Genomic DNA, 15,440 nt, shown 5'->3' with positions numbered 1-15,440 from the left:
GAAGAGATTTACGTCTTACTGAAGATTTGGCTTGTTTTTACAGGAAGTGAAGCTGCAGGCACGATGAACGAATCCACTGTCATAACATGTGTAAATGGAGGTTAACGCTGGTCTTAGGAGTCAAATCAAGCTACTATTTCACAAATGATGAGTTCATTGAAGAGGCAAGTGTAGTTCTGTAAAAGCCGGGAATTCAACTGTACGGAAAATCTGGAGTAATCCTGAAGGATTTCTCATTTTAACATGGCAAGTGAAATTAATACAACGGTTGAAGCATCTTTGCAGTCAACACGAGTGGGATCAATGGCTAAGGGCACTAATAATACTAATGGAAAAATGAAGACTTTGCACATCATGGCAACAAGTGAGGTTAGCACATTAAATGTTATCATCTGTTAAGACTTTTAACTTACTAAACCAGGTTTGACAACATTTATGGAAGGCATATATTCTGCTACCGTCATCAAATGTATTTATACATTCAAAGAAAAGAAGACTGTTAAATATATAAGTAGGTCCAAGCGTTGTCCCGCAGTGTGTTCAAACCGAGGAGAGAAGATAAAATGCCATTCGAGAAGTCTGGGACGAATAATCAGTCCCTGAGCACAAGGACTTATTAGGCGGCTGTTTATACTCCTTTGAATCAGGATTTTAGGACTTCCTGTACTGTATTTGTAATAGTCCAAAAAGTGTGTTGCTGGGCGTCGTTGGATTAACCTGATGAGCCATGATCAACATTTTTACTTGACGGCCCTGCATTGTTTTTGCCGGAATCCTCTGTGCTCCCCCCCCCCCACCCCTTCCCCCCGCGGGCCAATGAAATGGTCTCATTGAGATGAATGAGAAGGCTGTGTGTTATAAAGCAGGGCTATTGTTGGTTGTAAATGGTCTTCGGTGGGAGAAGGGTAACGAGGGTAACGAAGGGTACGGTTCTTCACAGCTGAAACTCTCATAAAAACTATCAATAATACAAATATAAACCATTTTGACAAATCATATTTTAATTGGAATAAGAGATGCAAGAAATGTGACATCCGGATATTTTGGCATTCATGAAAAAAATTGAGTCAAAGCAGAATGTATACGTTTCTGAAAATGATTATACTGCATGGTTCAAAAAGGAATGTTCCTTAAACAAGATGCAAAAGCAAACCGGTATTGATAACATGTCGGCGCGCCAGTACCACCCTGTGAAGAATGAAGCCATTTGTTTGAAAACATAATTTGCCATGTTCCCGTGAGATCAGACTGTTTTTTTTCTCCTCGGCTTCACTCTGCAGCTGAATGGACAAGCCCCTTCTTGGCGCCTTGGTGGTACTGAGTCTCCAGCTTCCCTGTGGGAGAAAGGGAAGGGAGGGGGGGAAGGGGAGAAAAGAGGAAGGGATGAATCAAAACACCATCAAAGGGACAGTGACCTCTCTGAGAGCTCAAGGCCAGCTGATTAGAGGCTGCAGGAAAAAGAGAGAGAGAGAGAGAGAGAGAACAACCTTTGTTGGCAGCAAAATAAATAAGGTTTATTCTCTATAGATGGTACATGGTAGTTCTGCGGCTGTACATTCAGTTTACTCTAATGGTAACAAAGACCACACACATATGCTGTTAGGAAAAACCAGATTTACAGCCACACGGTTGGATGTCTGTCGGGTTGCGTTATTTCATCACTTCATTTTTATCATACTAGACATACTTTGAGTAACATTGTTTCAATCACTCAGGAATTCTTACGAGTTACGGCCAGAAAAACATTTTGTGAGGTCAAAGCAATCTTTGAAAGCCAAATTATAATCAGTTTACCCGTGAGTCCACGGGGACGTTAGCTCAAGGCGCTCCTGAGATATGCTTCTCACAGAAGTACGTCAATACATAAGTACGCATGTGAGTTGGTATTTAACCCTAAACATAAAATGCGGTATCGTCGGCAAAGAAATGGATGTTTTGATGGACAATTGGAAAATGTGTATACAATGTTTCTTCTACCCTTACGTTAGAGGCGACGACCGTAAAGCTGTTAAGGAGAAACACAGTAAATAGTAGGGGGGCTAACTGTGACCCTTGTGGGACACCTTATTCCAAATTTCATGGCGTTTCTCCAAAACAGCCTGAACTCTTGTGGCGATACAGGATTTCTCACCGGGTGTAAACAGAATCAAACAATCAAAGGAGGAAGTGCTGTCAACGGTAACTAACAAACATTGCGCTGTTCTGCGTAACCGAGGAATGTTAATGTCTGCGCGTGTTTCTGGGTTCGCCAAGAATGTAACAGTCAAGTATTCTTTCTCTCACTCTCCCGTTTGGTTTGGTAGCCGAGCCGGTTAACAGCACCTGTCCTTCACAGACTTGCTGATTAGCAGGGCTGCAATTTCCAAGTCATAAAACAGTAGCCTCCATTGTTGTCACTATCTCCCCGGTTATGATTTACCGCTCACGGATTCATGTGAAGCTCAGACGAGAATGCTTTGCAAACACAAAAGACAGCTGAGAGCTTAAAGAAGGGTTTTATCAAGTTGCTATTTATACGAGTGCTCGTAGCTTTTGGCAGAGCTGTAGCGTGGTAAACAAACTGACTGGAGCTGACCCCCCTCATCACCCCCTGGGATTCAGCAACTGACACCTCTCCTTCTCTAAACGGACGTCGAGACGTAATCCAAAACACAAAATTCCTCCGTTAAGAGCTCACGCTCAGAAGCTGCGGTCGGCAGAACAACCTCGGCTGCGCTTTGATAACCTGCGTTGACCCGGTCCAATAATGAGCCCGCGTCTCTCTGACTAACACGAGCCTCCTGCTTGTCAAACCGCGGCATTAGCTGCCCGTTTCCCCCCTCGTGGCTGAGGCAGGAGGGGCGGGGGTGGGCTGGATACAAGTGTGACAAGCAGGGGCGGAGGTTGTCACTTGTGCTTTCTTTTGGTGTTGTCACGTTATGGCTGAACTCAGTGGGTAGTTGCAGCGTAAACAAGGTGTTTAGGAGAAGTGCTGTTTGCTCACCATTTCCAAGCCTGTCTGAATGGCTGTCAGTGTGTGTCTCTTTCTGCCAGGAGCAGAGTGCTGCTTAGGCGTGGAAACACCTCTGGAATTTATTTTCTTGGAGGTGAACGCTGCCAAGCGGCTGTCCGAGATCGCTTGAGCGATAAATCCACCGTAACAGAGAAGCATGATTCTTGATTCTTTTTGGGTGTTCTTTCAGTAAGAGCTTGAGTCAATATTGTGGAAAATTGCCTCAGGCCGTTTTTCCCGTCATGACATTTCTTTGAAATGTACGAGTCTATATGTGAAAACACACTGATTATATGAGTTAAAACGAGCACTCACAGAATGAGCATTTAGCAGCTGCACCGTGTTATTTACTCATTTGGCGGATGTCAGCACACTGAGTCCGATCCAGGAAAATGAAAAATGCCTCAAATTCAAGGACACCGAGGGATGATGGAAGGAGAATGCGCAGCTCACAAAGCGATTTTTCTTAAAAAAAAAAAAAAAAAAACATTTTGCCATGTGAAGCACATAAGGCATTTATCACATTCCTCGACAATATGTACGTGTCCTGTAATTAGGGACCTGCAGGCCGGCCGGCGCCTCTGCTGCACTAAACAGAACAGGAGCAAAGCCACACAACTCAATAAACAGCTAAACTCAACCGAGGATTAAGTCTTCGCTTGGTGCAGTGCAAAGATTTGGAGGCTTAGATTTGACCAGTAGCAATAACGAAAGTCACGCCACGATATTTCAAAAGATTTAGAATATGCATTCAGGAATTAATTTACCAAGGCAGGATCCATTTACTCATTTTTGTGCCCAAAAAACCCGCTATTCGCTGCAAACAGCGGCGTACCTTCGTTGTTAAAGCGCTGCCTGTTTAAAGCTGCGGTGGACGAGCAGCAAACATTAGCATTTATTCAGAGTCATCGCCACCTGGCAGATGGAAGTTCAACATTCACCGTGTTTTTGTCTACAACTCCTGAGGGAAACATTTGGCTCTTCAGCTGCTAAATGCTCCACTATGCACACCACCTCGCTGTTGAACGTGTCTCTTTGCTACTAAGTGCCAAGCAGGTGGCCTACAGTCGGGTTATTAGAGGCTTTTCGCTGAAAAAACAGCGGCCAAAACAACATGGCATGGTACAGTCGGTTATATGATGCTCTCCTTGGAGGACGAGCAGACCGAGGCTTGTCTGTGACATTGTCGCTAAATGCTTGGAAATGATGACAAATTGATCGTAGCATAATTCAAAACGCACCTGGAGGCGAAGGCAAGACAAGCTAGCAATCATTTCAATTTCAGCGACTGAGCCAAACATGCCGATTTATCACCATGAACGGTTTGTAGTGTCACACTCGTAGTCTACCATTTATCTATTCATTGGACAGGAATCAGAGCATCACTCAGCCCTTCAGGTAGCCATGGTATCGTTTTTGGCCCCATTTCTCATTCAAAGTGACAGAAAAAACATAATTTCATTTTTCAATAGTAGTTACATGCTTTTGTTTTTGCTTTAATGTTCAGTTTCTGTCTTAGTTGAATGAGAACAGCAAAAAGAAAAACATTGAGATGATTTTCCAGACTGACATTGGTATCAATATTGCTGCTTTCCTATTCTTGGGAGTTAACCTACTTCCTGTGTGCGAATGAAGCCAAAGCAACTGAATGTTCCACTTTGTGTTCTAATCATTTTAAGACGTGTCCCTCAAGGCAAAATCCTTAATTTATTCAAAGAAATCCTTGAGTAAAACCTGGACAAATAGCGGCGAACGAGCAAGGACAACAGCAGTAACAACAACAACAACAACAACAACAGACTGCAGTAAAGTGGCCCTTGTTGTCACTTGTTGTACGAACAAGTCAGACTCATTATATTCGCCCTGGAAAAGCCAATGCGGCTATGTACCATATTCCTCGGGTGAAGGCGACTTTCGTTAATGGCTCGGGAGCTGCTGAGCTGTCGCATTTCAGAGTGGGAGAGAGAGAGAGAGAGAGAGCTGGAGGGAATGTGGGGGGAGGGGAAGGGAGGCCGAGTGAAGGAGTGGGCGGAAAAAACAGGGAGGCAGCAGAAATGAGACAGAAGGGATGAGGAGAGGGAGAGCGAGGGGGGAGGGGAGAAAGGGGATACAGATAGGGACAGCAGGAGAGAGAGAGAGAGAGAGAGAAACAGAAAGGCCGGCCCATCGATTGGCTGAGATAATTTCCCATTGATTGCTGCACTGTTTGGAGATTGCTGGAGAAAGGTTTATTGCCCACATGCTGCAGCTGGGGAGGAGGCCATAAAATAAGCACGGGTTGTCTGCGCAGGGCTGGCGCTCCATCATCGGGGCCGTAAAGCACACTCGCGCACACACAGACACACACACACAAAGTCTGTCACACAAGACGCCTGTGCACACGCTGCGCTCGGCTTACATGTCGAGCGCACACTGTGCTCCGCTTACATATTCATACGACGGCATGCGTATTATTCCCACTGCACAGAGAGGGAGAACGCAGCCCGCCGCTGATGGAAAGTGCACTCGCATAATCCCTTTGAAAAAGCCAGGGGCAGTAGTGCAACGAGTACTTATTGGAGTGAAATAGAGGTCCATTGACATCCTCCCTGACATCAATAACGCGCGGGCCAATCCGCTTCCTTGGAGTAATAATCACGAGAATAATTGTCCGGTTGCTGCTTCTCTTTTCGGCGAGAGGAACGGCCTACGCGGCGAAGACCACAAATTTGTATTCTATCCTTTTTATTACACGGCGGTCCCAATGCACCTGGACAATAAACCCGAGCGCGGGCCGTGAATAGGCACACTTCGTCCACATGTTGATACACTCTCCGATGACGCAGTTGGACACGATGGTAATTACTTTGTGCATTCATATGGTGACGCACAAAGAGGAGGGGGGGGGGGGGGGGACGGGACTGAATGTAACACCTTCAACAGTATCTGTTACATTGGTTCCTACTGGACTCCCGCAGTCACCGAGCCCCTCACAAGAACCCCGCCTGGAGAGCAAAGGCAAGTTTAGGGTGCAAAAGGAAACTAGATGGCAGGATTTAATGGTTTGGATTCAAGCGCGGTGCCGTGGAACAGATGGGAGGGCGTAGAATCCGCCGCGGCATTTTTCACACGTGTGAGTTGATAGGGAAGCTCGTGTGAGCGGATGAATCTTCGGTTCACATACGTTTTTTTTTTTTTTTTGTGTGGGTCTGGTGGATGATGCTGGTGTCGACACATCCCACAAACTAACCAAAACCAGCCAGGCGTTTCCCCTTCCTCTACACTTTGAGACTTCCCCACCACGCGCACGACACTCTGCTCCAAGTCAGTTTATTCATTACAGAGACACCTTTGAAAACGGGTGTCACATGCGTTAAAAGTTTCCCTTTTAAACAAACCAGCATACCAAAGTCCGTCGGGGACATTGTCTGCGAAAGGTGAGCATCTGTAATAAAGTGGATTTGCAGAGTTGCTGTTTGGGGATTATCTGGATATACATTCATCGGGTGCACCAGGTTGGTGTAAAAAAACTATGTCGAGAGTAATGAACTCAACGTGTGGCTTATTGATGGGTCTTTAATAGTTTTGGACATTGAGCTTTACGACGCAGAGGAATAATCCGCGTCAGGCTTTGGCTGCGCCGGCTGTACTCGCTGTTATTCTGTTATATCACCACCTAATAGTCATGCTGAGCACCGCTGTCCATGCAGCTGAAACGCTTCTAAGAAATCACACGTGGCGGTTGTATTTCCCATATTTCAGCGAGCATGACAGGCCCGATGGTTCTGAAGATGAGGTGAAAGGGCCCCCCAGTTCATGACTAATCAAAATGAAACCTTTTCTATGAATTCTGACTCGAGCGGAGATCTTCGTTTCCTTACTCAAGTCATTCTGCAGGAGAACCTGCAGGAGAACCCAGGCCGACAGGCTTGAGCACTGCAGGGAAACAAATGTGTACAAACCCCTCGGTAGCCAGGGGGAGAACAGCGAGAGAGGAGGGGGAGGGGGAAGAGGAGGAGGAGGAGGAGGAAGGAGGGAGAGGGGGCAAACTGCACGGATTCCCATCTTGCCGTTAGTCACACCTAATTTACATTCCCTTCCTGCGCTCTCGAGCTGGTGAATTTACAAGTGGATAGAGAAGGTGCCGTTTGAGAACTGGCGTCGGCGCGCTGTTGGCGAGGGAGAAAGCTTGCAGAGGGAAACAGTCTCTCCCCGTGTCTCGGCCCCAAAGAGCCTCCCGCCTGAAGCTGTTTTCGCAGACACCGAGGGGCTGTAATGGCCGAGTGAGCCTCTCCAACCAACAGCGCGGCGTTAAGCCGGTTTAGTCACGCACATGACAGTTCGTCACAACTCGCTAGAGAACCAGTGTCTGACAAGGGGGGGAGGGGGGAGGGGGGGGGGGCTGCAAAGGTGGTGGGTGGGTGGATGGATGTGGAGCGGCGAGGACGTGGTGATGGCTGGTTTATATCTGTGCTTCCCAAGTGCTGCAGTGAAAACTAGAGCAGAGATTGCGCCTTGCTTTCAGCTGGTTTTGCTTTTCTTTCATGGATTCGGGCGGATTATATAATGTGTTTTAGCTTTACTCTGAATAAGCATCTGGATCGATGTTTGGATCGTGATGAGCAGCTTCAAATGTTCTTCGATTTGTGACTTGAGTGATGAACACTCTGCATTATACTCTGCCAACACATCTCCGAAAGGATTAAATATTCTACGGATTGCGTGCCAATTAAAAATATTCCATATGCTATGACGTTTATTGTGCCCTTAATAAGCATTAAAATGCAGCGTGAAAACGCAGTGACGTCTGTATTCATGCATCAACAGCTGTAACTCCTCCTGAGCTCCTGGTATAAACAGACTACGGTTACATACACTTAGAAGAAGTAAAGAATGTGGAAGAACACTGAAGGTGATTGCACATTAAAAATGTCATTCAATACACTCATAGTTGAGTTGTAGTGTTATAAACCGTTTATAAACGGCGTATAACGCTTTCAAATGCCAAGCCAGGTAATTTACCGAGTCGCCAGATTATTCCTCGTGCCTTTAACCGGAGTCGTCTACGGTCAAACGGCATCATTAGCATGTCAGGCACAAAGCGAACGGTCATTAAAGTGTGTCGACAGCAGCCTCGAGCCGCACACAACGTGCAGTCAATCACAACAGGGCTGGACTTCCACCACGTCCGCCGGCTAAAAGTGGACATTATTTCAAGAGGCTGGCTAAGAGGACTTAAACAAATTAGAAAAGGCGAAATCACAACGGCCGGCGTGCACAGGTAGCACAAAGGCTGCTGTATTCCCAGGCGTGCGTTTAGTTCCAGCTGTGCTCATTCGTACTCAGACAGCAAAGGGTCACAGTCGGCGTATCCTTCTTTTTTTTTTTTTCCCCCAGGCATATGGTTTGATTTTCCGACGCTCTTCTCCCGCCTCTCCTCTGGAAGCACAATGATTCCATCACCACACCAGCGCCGAGGCACCGGTAGCAATGTGAGGAATTTGGAGAAGAAAAAAAAAAAAGGAGCGTTTGGAGCTCTGCCCATTTCTCGCTCTATTTTTATTTTCTTTCCCAACACGCTCGGCTTTCTGCTGCAGAAAGCGAGCGTGGCTGTTTTCAGAACGTTACCAAACTGAGTGATGAAGACCACCTCCAGCTCAATGCACACACTGGCCAGTAACAGGTTATGAAGTGAACCATATATCCAACCCACACACATAACATGAGCCAAGGGGGAAAGGTGAATTGAGGCGTGGGCAGAATGTTTAGGGCCGGAATGTTTGTCAGATTGTGAATATTTAGTTGGATGAGGAGGCTTGTTGGCGGTAATCAATCCAGACGTGTGAGCTGCAGCTGAGAGTGAGACGCCGGAGGCCTTTTTTGGGTGTGAAACAAAGGCATCGGCGTAAACCGGGCGCGTCCGCGTTTCTAAAAAAGCCTCGGGACCGGGTTGCAGTCGCGTTATATCAAGCGGCCACAGCACACAAACTCTGTGAATGTGACGAGCTTCCCCCCTGGACGCCGGAGTCACTTGGCTCCATCAATTGCCTTTCCTTCCGCCTCTTATCCGACATTCACACCGCAAACATATACACGATAAACAACTTCCCAACGGCGGCCTAATTTCCTGCCCAGCTGAGCGACGCGGACGGCTCAGCTGATGGGTGAAGGCTGGAAACGACAGCTAGAGGAGTCATTCGGAAGTCCTGGCGAGTGCAAACGCAGCGTTTATTGCATCTATTCAGAAAATAGATACTTCAAAAACAGCTTGGATCCGGCATCTCTCTCTTTTGCGTTCATTGGCTCTCGGTAAGATTTCACTGCGGTTTCAAACGCATCCTCGGGAGGGTTTTGCGACCAGGCGTTTTTTCGGTGGCTATTAAACTGACTTTGGAATATTGCCGCCAGCTCACTTTAAGCTCCCGCTGCACTGTTTTGGGACTAAACTCTAAAGTATTTACCACTATCCCGTGGCCGCTGTTCAAGTCTAAAGTTACATGATCGTGTGTTTATTTTCTCAACCTGTAAAGCCGTCAGGGGGATGTTGCATTATGAATGAACTTCAGTTAAAGCGGAGTGCGGCTTCATGGTCATTTTCTGGCACAAAACGTTAACAAGCGACTCCAAGGGAATCCTGCAGCACCTGCATCTGATATTACAGCTGATTTATTCAAGCCCCTTTTGGCAGGGAGTAATATCCCCCGCCAAACGGCTAACAGTTTTTTGGTTTCGTTTTCTGAGTTTGCTCGTAAACCAGCTGAATCCTAATGAACGTGCAGGCGTATCGTCTGTCTGGGAGCCAGATGTTACCACTCGGTCACAGCGCCGTTGTTGCGGAGCGCTTTAAAAAGGAAACACTGGATTCACAATTCCTGGGAAACCTGTAGCGTCTGTAGCGCCAAGGTCCATCGGTTGTTGGGAGTCGCCTGTGCTGATGATCCCGAACAGATCAGAGCAGCTTTCCCCTGCAGCTATACGGGGGGATTCCGGTGAATAGGACCTGAGCCTCGCAGCTTATCAATCACCTCTCCTCGACAGTAAGCCGCTGCTGCAGAACGGTTTGAACCGGAGCTCAGCGTTCTCCACCAAGCGTCGCGGGGAAACACTTCACATATGGTAGCACAGTTCTTCTAATCACCCACAGACGGTTTGCAAATAAAGCTGAAGATTTAACGACAAGACGTTTCAGAGCGAAATTTAATTTCGGATGGGAGTCGAATCAATTGGTTGCCACTGTGTCGCTTCTCATTCAAAGCGTGAACATGCTGTCAGATAACGGGCGGCAGCTTTCTGCTTTAGCGGATCCATTTAGAAGTGTCTTTCCTTTGTCCTGACTCGGATCCCGGAGAATACCCCGGCGCTGGGATGTCGCTTCAAAAAGTGAAATTGCAATTTCACTCGCCGGATCCAACTACAGCCTCTTCTCACAATCCGCTTGTCTGTCTTTACGCTCTACTAGACGTTGTCCCGGTTACCGTAGTGTCAGCGTAATACAGACAAAGCTTACAGCACCTCAGACCGCAAAGACTGCACGAAGCAATATTAAGTGTCATAATAGCCATATGCTTGTATTAAATGTACATTTCTCTACAATATATATCTGTTGTACAGTGAGTTTAACCGAGACCAGCAGCACCAGAGTTCATCCTTGTAAGTGTGCATGTGAATGCACACTTACAAGTGAAGACATGTGAAAATAAACAAATATTTCCCCAGAAATGGATCCAGTGAGGGGAACTCTCCCCTGGATTTCCATTGCTGCCAACATTCCCCGATGAATTATCCATGAGGGCTCAAAGCTCGTTAGACACAGAAGAATTCAAAAGCCGTTTTACTCTTAACAGCCGTTTTTTTTACCAACACGAAGAGCCAAAGCCGGTATTGATCAAAGAAATTAAAACATGTAATTCATGATGAACTTCTCAATTTCTTGTATGAAATTATGAGATTATGAGATTAGAATGAACCTCTGCGATCCGCATTATGCTAACAGGTATCATAAATTGTAATTTAATAATACTTAAGTCAGACTACAAGTTAAAGTGACGCCGAGGAAAACCACCGGTTCAGGTTGTAGCTCGAATGCGCACACAGGATTTCGGGAGCTAGCTAACTAGCTATCCAGCCGCTACACGTGTAAAATTAAACAGCTTAAGCGCTTCATTCACACACTTGTCACAGCTTATAAAAAGCATGCTGCTATCACCACATAATCCGTCATTAACATTGATTCGCCAGATTTTGCAATGTGCTGATGGCCTAATTTCAAATCCACAGAGAAGAGGGAAAAGGCTTGCGCTGTGATTGTAATGCTACGTGGAAAACGAGCAGACCGTAGATGTGACCTCTCTGTAATCTTCTCAGCGGGTGGAATCTGCCGCCGTCGGCTCGTGATGAAATGTCTAGAATCCCGATCAGACTCCTCGCCAGCCTCGAGGAAGCACTCGCAAGGTGCTTGTTGTTTAGACAACTGTCAAACCTCAGCCGACTTAGAAAAGAACGGTGACGGAATTATTAAAATATACCCGATGACAAAGGGAGAAGCAGGAGGGATTGGTTCCACTGGTTAGGCCGTGAGACTAAGATGTTTCTGAGACCTAAATGAAGCGTAAAACATTTGTTTAATTTTGTTATTTCAGCATTTTGAATTGGAATATTTGTAGGATTGCTTATTTTTTTTAGCACAAATAACCGAATACCTTTGGATTTTGGAATGATGGTGAGACAAAGAAATTGAGAAAAAATGGAACCAATATTGTTTTAATCATATTCTTTTTGTACTTGTTTTGATTAATTAATCCTTAAAAATGGTAAAAATTGTTGTTTGCAGCGCTTATTGTAATAAAAACTATTGTCAATATAACCTTGTTGACAACCATCCTACTAGGACTCAAATCAAACATCCTTTAAGTGTTATTATGCTCACGCTGGGGCCGATCTGTATAATGCGGGTGCTTATTCCTGCTTTGACACCACGTCTCCATTTCTTTCAATTCCAATTGCAATTCATCCCTTGAGAGACAAGCAAACCTCTTGTCAGGCTACACACACTCGGGAGCCGAGGGCTTTAGAAAGCTACTTAAATCCTCAGCAGCCACAATGTCAAAGGGACAAAATACAAAGTGCAGCCCTCTTTTTTCCCCCCTCCTCTTCTTTTTACAGCCGCGTTGGGACCCTGAGAAGGTGAGCACAGCCGTGTTATTAAAGAGGGTCCTTATAAAGCCGCCGCGGCCACATCTAATTAGAATGCAAATGTAGTGTGGGCCGGGGATGGATCGCAGAGGATAGACATTGGCATTTAGATTATGCTGAGACTAGATTACTGATGACACTGTGTGTTGGTGAGATAGCCTTTTTGAGAGCAGCTTGGCAACTGACTAATTGTGTTTCACCAGTAGCCATGTAGGCCGCCGCTGTTCTATCGCCGGTGATTAACACGAGCGGAGGGAGAGGCACATTGTTGCGTGTGCACAATACAAACAATCCTCGACAACGCAAAGAATTAAAAAAAAACACAGGCACACACGCATGCACAGGCACACTCTTGCAGTTCTTGTACCAGATTGAGAGACTGAAGCGCTTCTTCGCACTAAGCCTAGACTAGAAATCGGCTCACCTCCCCACAGTTCCTCACTGGGGGCGTATGCCACAAACAGAGCAGCTAAGAGCAAAGACAGAGTGGAGACGGCGCAGACGGAAGGAAGGGGGAGGGGGGGGGCGGCAGAGAAGAACAGGGAGAGGGAGGGAGAGTGCAGAAGGAGGGAGAGAGAGCGGAATGGAATAAATTGAAGCTGAACTGGTGCTCTGCATTCTGAGGAAGCCCGATTTGCATATCTGTGCAGCGGTGCAGAGGGAGAAATGTGTCGGTGCTGACAGCAAGCTGAATATCTTAAACCTCCGCTGACACCCCTGCAGGCGCTCTCTTTCCTTGCATACACCGGTGCACGGTGAAAGGAACACACACACACACACACACACACACACACACACACACACACACACACACACACACACACACACACACACACACACACACACACACACACACACACACACACAGGGACGGCTTAAGGTCAAGCGATGGGAAGCTTTGTGCATTGCTTTGGCATAGTGAGGTACAGTGGTGCCTGTTGTTTAACAGGCAGCTCAAGCACAAGACCTCTGATGAAAGGGTCCCACATTAAATAATATATATATATATATATATATATATTATATAGATAGTGCAGGAAATATTCAGAGAAAACAACACAGATATTGGCAGATTATCCATCTCAATGTGTATCTTAATGCACGTAGTAGTTTGATTCATTAATACTTCACAGCTTTGCTTTTGGACCCGACGGCTACGTTCACATTTGTACTTCAAACACTGGACAATGAGCCATTTTAAAAGCAGACTGCGTTCTATTGGTGGGAGGTAAACATAAAAAAACATTTGCTTTGAGAGCAATATGTGGAAAATAGAGGCCCAAAAAAGCTCTGATCTCCAAAGGAAAACCAAGAATCTATTGTGACTTTATATATTCTGTGTAAATATGATGCCTTAGATATAATTTAGCAACATGATGTGCGGATGGGCCCAATTAAAAAAAATGAAATTGTTGTTCCTTGGCACTCTTGGCAAAAAAAAGTACAGAATAATAATTAACTGAACAGTTTTTACAATCAGGCATAAATAAATCCTCGTCTGGCGAGCGCAAAATGAGAAGATCGACCGTCCATGTGTGTAAATAAAAGCAGCGGCAAGGTGGCTCAGCTCTGAATAAAGACTTGAGGGGAAAAGATTAGCATAGCTTTGTTCATCATCTGGTTGTCATGAAGTACCTTCTTTAGTCTCTACACAGAATTTAAAATGGTGTTAAAAACATTTCCTCGTAGCGTCGCTATTGACAGCTTCAGGAAATCGCTGAGACAAAGAGACTGTCCCAGCATGCAACACTAAAAATGTTGGTTTTCACATCTCCGTGGTTTTGAGCTTTGGACTCTGACTTAATGCTAAACTCGGCTAATTGCCCTCTGGTTCTAGCTTGGTACAGACAGCAGAGCTGTGCAGATCTTCTCATGTACCACAGCTAAAAAGCCAATACTTTCTCGTGGGAAAAGAAAGGCAACATTTTTGGGGCTGTGCCCTCTGGAGGAAATGTATACTATAATAAAGTCATCAGTGGGCTGGAACTCACCGAGCTTGTACAATAACGATGGAAAAATGGAACAAAGGAACATTTATAGATCTCCAATTTCTTTTCTGACGGATTCTGATTTATCGGACTGAGAACAACACCAACAGAAAGAGAGAACCACACAAATAGATTCTCAATAGATTCTGCACATTGATTGTGCACAACTCCTACAGAAACAACATATACGTTAGTGCACCATGCTAAACAGTGATCCTGGATTTGTATTCTTTGGAGATCATGTGCCGTGCAAATATATGCACGCTGCGGCACATTTCCAATATAATATATTAGACGTTTTGAAATATTTAAGATCCTCAGTGGGTGAGTGGAACAAAACCTCTGCTTCACAAGTCTGAAAGAAGAACTGGCTTTCGACAGTCAAATCCAAAGACGTTACACTGGCAGACTATCTTCACGCTGTTTATCTTGAAAGCCCAGAAGAGGTTGGGGGGGCGGGGAGGGAGGGAGGGGGTAGGGGCATTTGGCAAGTTGTGTTCTTACACTGACACCAACAAGAATCAGGGGAACACATTCCTCTTGCCTGACGTCGTCCAATAGCCACCAACGTTTCTGATTAATCTCACGCTGCTCGAGGATTTATCTATCTGTGTGCTCCATGGAGAGTTAGAGGAGCGCAAACACGCTGCCCGGGTTACTGCTTCCACCCCCCCCCCCCCCCCCTCCCCCGCACATAACTCTTACTGCTTTGGCTAAAAGCCTGCGCCAAATGGCGTGTGTTTCTGTGCAGGGAAGCAATGTAGTTCAGACACAGAAATAATAACAGCTGGGGTGTTTAAAAGTGACCACACCTGTTTGTCGTATTTCTCTGCTGACAGACAAGTCGGGTTTGTCCTCCTTTAATTCTCTAGAAGCGACATGACCAGCAAATATCAAGAGGGGCCCCGAGGGGGGTTGATAAGTAGCTCATTTAGCTGAAGGTCATGTTAGCTGAAGGTTGTGTTCTGGTCTCTGCAGGCCGGGGCCGTCCGCGGAGCGAGAGGGGGAAGAAAAAAAATGCTGATGGGCCTGTCAACTGTCAGAATACATCCCGCCCTCTGACGGTTGAGTAACAGTGAGGGAAGAATGTGAACCCAGCGCATGTGTGACACCCTGGAAGTGTATGTACTTGTTACTGTGCCTGCCAGTATGTAGGAAGTGGGGGAGGGTGGGGGAGAGGGGAAGGGGCAGTTGAAGCAAAGGAAGCAGCGGTGGACGAGCTCCTCGGCATGCCGGCGGCACGGTGACATTGATCCGGCAGACCTCTCTCCATCCGCCTGCCCGACGGA

General features: G+C 46.1%; 1 protein-coding gene across 1 annotated transcript in view; it reads right to left on the bottom strand.

Annotated features, from left to right (window-relative positions):
• Positions 1-981: 981 nt before the first annotated feature.
• Positions 982-15,440, bottom strand: part of trip4 (thyroid hormone receptor interactor 4) — a 55,801-nt gene continuing 41,342 nt past the window's right edge. Inside the window, exon 13 of the mRNA XM_040164780.2 lies at positions 982-1,334. Coding sequence (XP_040020714.2) covers positions 1,270-1,334 — 65 coding nt within the window. The 3' untranslated portion in view covers positions 982-1,269. The remainder of the gene's footprint in view (positions 1,335-15,440) is intronic.

This window comes from Gasterosteus aculeatus, chromosome 12 (assembly GCF_964276395.1).
Source record: "Gasterosteus aculeatus chromosome 12, fGasAcu3.hap1.1, whole genome shotgun sequence".
Taxonomy (NCBI): Eukaryota; Metazoa; Chordata; class Actinopteri; order Perciformes; family Gasterosteidae; genus Gasterosteus; species Gasterosteus aculeatus.
This window is presented reverse-complemented; position numbering and strand designations above follow the sequence as displayed.